Source organism: Zingiber officinale, chromosome 6A (genome assembly GCF_018446385.1).
Source record: "Zingiber officinale cultivar Zhangliang chromosome 6A, Zo_v1.1, whole genome shotgun sequence".
Taxonomy (NCBI): domain Eukaryota; kingdom Viridiplantae; phylum Streptophyta; class Magnoliopsida; order Zingiberales; family Zingiberaceae; genus Zingiber; species Zingiber officinale.
Window position 1 is genome coordinate 79,907,742 of NC_055997.1, and position 6,400 is coordinate 79,914,141.

At 41.2% G+C, this 6,400-nt stretch overlaps 1 protein-coding gene across 1 annotated transcript; it reads left to right on the forward strand.

Moving 5' to 3' along the window:
- The first annotated feature begins 1,257 nt into the window (after window positions 1-1,257).
- On the forward strand, window positions 1,258-2,859 carry LOC121996688 (probable aquaporin PIP1-2). The gene is made up of 5 exons (XM_042550732.1): window positions 1,258-1,398; window positions 1,470-1,875; window positions 1,944-2,239; window positions 2,323-2,463; window positions 2,551-2,859. The coding sequence occupies exons 2-5, from the start codon at window positions 1,533-1,535 to the stop codon at window positions 2,644-2,646; spliced, it is 876 nt and encodes a 291-aa protein (XP_042406666.1). The 5' UTR covers window positions 1,258-1,398; window positions 1,470-1,532; the 3' UTR covers window positions 2,647-2,859.
- Window positions 2,860-6,400: the final 3,541 nt, after the last annotated feature.

Sequence of the window (6,400 nt, forward strand, 5' to 3'; positions counted from 1 at the left end):
TGGAATTTTGGAGCTACTGGAATAGTAGTTTACACCCTTCCTTAACGTGACACCTCAGTTTTAAGTTTAAGGGAGCTTCGTCCAGTTGAAAAATTTATGCGTTGACCAAAAACAAGACCAGAGATGCCACTGCAGTCGGAGCTAGTCGGGAGGGACGTTATGTTTAGTTGGTAGGACTTTGGCGGTTGAGAGGGGAGGGGCATTTGTATTCGGGAGTTGCCATAGCGTGGTGTGTACAGTCAGAAATAGACACGTCGCCGGCCGTTGGGAGATGGCGTGGTATTTAGGTTTTGGTTTTCTCTGTTCGCCTTTTTCACGAAGAAGGCACACTGCCATGCTGTGTTGGCCGCCGAATTTGGTTCAGACGCATGTCCCAAAAAAAGGCGTACATGTGGTTCGGATTTATCTTCTGGTTTAGACGCACGTGATGATTTGGTAAGCGAATACAAATAAATACAAAGGGATAAAATGGAAATTAAATACATAATTTAATAATTTTAAAATTTATCTACGTCATTTAACTAGTCTGAAAGTTTGTAAACATAATTGAGTAAATTGTCGAATAAAATTAGTACAGTAGTTGAAAATAAATATATATTTTATAAATATAAAAGCTACCGAAGGTCGCGCTGTCCGGCTGGGGCCCGCAATCATGTTGTCCGCAGCGGTGGTGACCCAAAGGCTAGCTGTGCTCGACGTCCAGCCAAGTTCATGCGGTCCCAATCTTATCATCATTCTCATCCCATTATTCTTTTTGTATTTATTTCTCTTTATAAAAAAACGATAAAATATTCGATTATTCGTATTGGACAATATTACACGTATTAATACAACGCTGGAAGTTTACGCAACTGAAACATTCCACGAAAGGACGTAGAAAAATCTAGCCGTTGGAGGATGCACAGGTAACCAGCTACCATTCTTCTTCCTTCCTACCTCTCATGTCGCTTTACCGAACGCTCTCTCATATCTTCTCCCTCCCGTCTCTCCTTAGCCTCTCATTTCTCCGTCTCGTTATGTTGTTCTCGCACCAATCATTTCTACAGCAATCCTAATTTCTCCTAAACAAAAATCAATTAGTATCTATGAACTGAGATTAATAAATTAAAGGTTTAAAAGAATTGCGAGCAGCAGTAAAGATCACATTTTGATCGTAATTTCTCGAGTTTTTGCAATGGCCAATCAATCGGAATCTAATAAAGAGGAGAGTTAGTGGTGCAAGGCTACCTCCGCCAGCGTGGTAAAGAGCAAGAGATAAACAATGTCTTACTGACCTGCCCGTCTTGGTCCGGTCCCTGCTGCACTGCACAGCTTACCTCGTTTACAGAATCGATTGTAGTCAATCTTTCGCAATAATTCAAAGTTTATCGAGTTAGTTTCTGCGACTGATCCTATAAAGTGAGTAAAAAGTTTCAAAATCTAATCTTGATGCTTCTAAACTGAATGGATCGATCACTTTGACCATGCAGTAAAAGTATGATGGCGGCCGCAGCTAGCCATATAAAGAGAACCAGAGCTAGGCCTAATTTCACATGAGAGAGAGAGAGAAGATGGAGGGGAAGGAGGAGGATGTGAAGCTCGGAGCAAATAAGTTCTCGGAGAGGCAGCCAATTGGCATGGCGGCGCAGGACAAGGACTACAAGGAGCCGCCGCCGCCGCCTCTGCTTGACTTCGGAGAGCTCAAGTCATGGTCCTTCTACAGGGCCGGCATCGCGGAGTTCGTGGCCACCTTCCTCTTCCTCTATATTAGCATCCTCACCGTCATGGGCGTCGTCCAGAACGAAAGCCGGTGCGCCACTGTCGGCATCCAGGGCATCGCCTGGTCCTTCGGCGGCATGATCTTCGCCTTGGTCTACTGCACCGCTGGAATCTCCGGTACATGATCAAATAACTCCAGTCGCCATTCATTTTTCTCTCTGCGTTCTTGATCGTCTCGGTTTCAGGTGGGCATATCAACCCGGCGGTGACCTTTGGGCTGTTCCTGGCGAGGAAGCTGTCGCTGATTCGGGCGGTGTTTTATATCATCATGCAGTGCTTGGGCGCCATCTGCGGCGCCGGCGTGGTGAAGGGGTTCCAGAAACATGTGTATGAGACCAACGGCGGCGGTGCGAACGTCGTCAACTCCGGCTACAGCAATGGCGGCGCCTTGGGGGCTGAGATCATGGGCACCTTCATCCTCGTCTACACCGTCTTCTCCGCCACCGACGCCAAGCGGAAAGCCAGGGACTCCCATGTTCCTGTAAGCCCAAGCTCCACCACTCCAAATTGAGCTACAAGAAGAGATTTTTACTGCTAATTTCTCATTGTTTATGATGGCAACAGATCCTTGCGCCATTGCCAATCGGTTTCGCTGTGTTCCTGGTGCACTTGGCCACCATCCCCATCACTGGCACAGGCATCAACCCTGCACGCAGCCTTGGAGCTGCCATCATCTACAACCGAGACCATGCCTGGGATGACCAAGTAAGATTCTCCATTAATGCTCTTAATACTCCATTGTTTCCCCAAGATAGTTTCAGATTTCCTGAACTTTTCTGGGTTCAATCACAGTGGATCTTCTGGGTTGGTCCCGGCATTGGAGCTATCCTTGCTGCAGTCTACCACCAGGTTGTGATCAGAGCTCTCCCGTTCAAGAGAAGATCTTGAGCATCATCGCCATTACTGTTGCAATTACTACGGTGTTGCTAATTCTTGAATCTGTGATTTGTGGAGCTTCATTTTCGCCATTTTATGTTGTTTAATTTCACCAATTATTGTGCATCTACGTACTTTGAGATCCAGCCTCTTATTAAGTGTGTAAATTTCAGTAATGTTTACAGTTTTAAGATCAATTTATTTCGGAGCTCAGTTTTCTCAGCATGCTTACCAGAATCATAACTGTGGTTTGGAGTTAAAGGATAGAGAGAGGCAAATAGTGTGTGTCAAAATACAAAGGAGAATAAAATAAAATTTTAGATATTAAAAGACATTAAAGAAAAATAAAAAAGATCTTAACAATTAATTCAATATATTTGTTCTTGACCGATTAGATCATTAGAGATTATCACTCAAATGACTAATTGCGGGTGAAAATACGATTGAAAGGCCAAAATAGGATAAATAGTGTATCTTTATTATCAGATATATTTTAGTTATGTCATCTTAAATGGTACTAGCTTATATGATACTACTCTTAGACTAATTCTATAGTTATAGTTGATGTTAGATTTTTGAGAAATTATATTAACTTCACTAATTTGATAAAGTTTAAATCAAAGAAATTATTGCAGAAATTCAGTCATTCATATAGATAAATGCATAACTAAATTGTCTACAAACAAAATTAAAATAAAAGACATATATTTATAAATTACATAGTAGAATTAATCAAAGACAATTTTCAGTTCCAATTATTGGAATATTTTTATTTTTAAAAATTTCCTAAAATTTTAAATTATTGGACAACTTTTTTTTTCAAGCCCAACCATGGGGAGCAAATGATGTCATGGCTGCGAATGCTTCTGTGATGGGGCCGATCATCACTGTCTCACTGAACAACGATCCGATCGGCCTGGTAATCAATAATGTTCTAGTTCATCGATCGTGTAATCGTTGTCATTTCATTGTTCCCTTTTGATGTGTTGGTGGTCATAACGAATGGTGTTGATCGCTGGAGACAGGAAGGAGGAGTTTGAACAAATTCGAGTCTCGTGTCTTCTCTGTGCATCGCTAAAGCCTTATACTAAAGGGATGGTGCATCATCTCTCTAGTTTCCTTAAAATAGATTCATCTCACCTCTGACTGTGCTTCGAGGTTGTTGTGGGTCGTCTGTTCCTAGAATACAACGACAATATGTAAATCTCCACCAAGCATTGGTGGTCACAACGAACTGAGATAATACTCGAAAGTAATCACGAGCGGATCTATTGTGCAAATGCACGGTAGAGAGGAAAACAGTGAGGGAATGAAGGTGGATAGAGATCACTTTTCTTGCACTATAGATTTTGCCCCCTTCTGCTCAAGATCTCAGCTCCCTATATAGGAGCATTCACCCCTTGCTACATTGAATTGCCGAGTAGAAACTATTCAATGCATAGATTAAATGACAACCACCAACCATCAATGATTGGTCATTACTATTCGGGAGATTATGTAATCATCATTAACGTCTAATTAATGCTTCTATTATCACACTTGAGCAATAGCAAAAAATAATTCATGTAGTAAAATATTGGTTGATCTACTTGGGCAAATTTTACTTCGACTTATCCAACATTCGACGCGCGCAAGTCATACTCACATACGAATCAACTTAGTTCAATGAAATCTAAACCATGGATTTGTACCCCCTTGCACACCCACATGTGAAAGAGAACATCTTCTCATATATTTGTTCACATTATACATGCATGTGTAACAATATAAACCAATTAACTATCTATGAAAGTCCCAATATGAAACTAAAAACTCATACACAAAGGAATTTCCTTCATCTAGTTCTTATTGTTTTCCATTCAAATTTCTAATAATCTCCCACATGAATAGAAACATGGTATGTTATAATATTCAGCAGTTGAATCCAGTATATCATAAGTAGATTTTACCTTTTGAACATTCTCTTATGAAGTTTATTTGCTTATTGGTTGACAATAGACACGATATCCTTGAAGTGTTCTACAGTCTGTATAAGAATTGATATATCTCACCCATAACTCACTCTGATACAACTCAGTTCTCATGAATGTGTTCATTCTTGGTCATGAATACGCCTGCTTCTGTGAGAAATTCTAAGAATTATGTCTCCAATTCTCTTCTAAGCATATCACTTCTTTCTCACAAAGGTGGTCTCTCAAAAGTATTCCAGATTGACCTACAAGATCTTTAAAAGTTGTGTGCTTAACCTCCAACCTTCACTGGTCCATTGGGTCGTTCCCCCACAGTGATCAACTTTGTCGATGCAATTAGATTGTTCATTTGAATCTAGTTCTTGGGATTTCCAGTTTACATAAGTTGGACTTCCTTTGCACTAACATTTCCCATCGGTATTAAGCTCATCTCTCGCGATGAGTTTGCAACTATCTATCTATTTAACCCTTAGGTTAGTGGATCTACTAGATTATCCATTGAGTTCACATAGTCAGCAATGATAATTCCGGTTAAGAGTAGTTGTCTAATGGTATTATGCATATGACATATATGTCTAGACTTATCATTATATAGATGGTTATGTGCTCGACTAATTAATGATTGACTATGGTAATGTAAGCAAATTATTGACACTAATTTCGGCTATCTAGGAACAATTGTCGTAGTTATTCAGTCTCTTCACTATATTTGTCAAGAGCTACAAACTCAGACTCCATTGTGGATTTGGTTATTAAGGTTTTCTTAGAAGATTTCCATGAAATGTTTGCACTTTCCAAAGTAAATACATACCCACTAGTAGGCTTCGAGTTTTTCATGTTAGATATCCAATTCACATCGTTGTATCCTTTGATCACAATAGGATATCTCATATAGTGTAGTCTATATTCACGAGTACCTCAAGTAGCACAATACTGTTGGTGTAATTTTCACTAACGGTCTAACTCAGATTTTGATGAATGACAAGTGAGTTAAGTTGGGTATTGTTGTAGTCTAACCTTGTTATTGAATATATAAGGTTGACTAACTTGATGGGTCAAGAGCACTTGACACTGTTAGGATCGATGTACTCGGCTAGAGAGGGGGGTGTGAATAGCCGACCCCAAATCGTTCGTTTCTTTCTACAAATCAAGTTAGCGCAGCGGAAATAAAACGAATAGAAACGGAAGCGGAGAATAGCAAACCTCAAACTCGTCGATGTAACGAGGTTCGGAGATGAAACTCCTACTCCTCGGCGTGTCCGTAAGGTGGACGAGCCCTATCAATCCGTCGGTGGATGAGTCCCCGGAGAACCGGCTAATAAGTACTCCTTGTGGGTGGAGAAACCTCGCCACAATAACTTGCAACAGCAATATGGAAATACAAAGAAGAGCAAGAACAAAATACACAATGAATGTACAAATACTCGCTTGCCTTCTCGTCGACTGAAGTCCCGGATGAAGCACCAACTTCACGGGCGAATGCCAACAAGCAACTCAGTCGAAGAAGCTCACCCGAAGCTTCGGAGCTCAGCAAAGCTCAAGAGCACAGCAGTGAAGAAGCAGAAGCTTCAGACCAGAAGAAGAGTGAGAGTGTTTTTTTTTCACTGTAGAAGCCCTCAGCCCTCTTATACCTGCATCCACCTGCGAAGAAGAAGACAGAAGACCGTTGGCTCACAACGGATAGTTCTGGACCGATCAGGCTGAAGCCTGATCGGTCCAGGGAACCTCTGATCGGTCCTGGGGACCGATCAGGATAAGCCTGGACCGATCAGGCTATGTCCTGATCGGTCCAGGAG

Excerpts from the sequence above, each read along its gene's own strand:
- LOC121996688 (XM_042550732.1), top strand. The coding sequence starts at position 1,533 with ATGAGAGAGAGAGAGAAGATGGAGGGGAAGGAGGAGGATGTGAAGCTC. Across the intron at positions 1,876-1,943 it reads CTGCACCGCTGGAATCTCCG|GTGGGCATATCAACCCGGCG; the intron begins GTACATGATCAA and ends TCTCGGTTTCAG. Across the intron at positions 2,240-2,322 it reads CCAGGGACTCCCATGTTCCT|ATCCTTGCGCCATTGCCAAT; the intron begins GTAAGCCCAAGC and ends TGATGGCAACAG.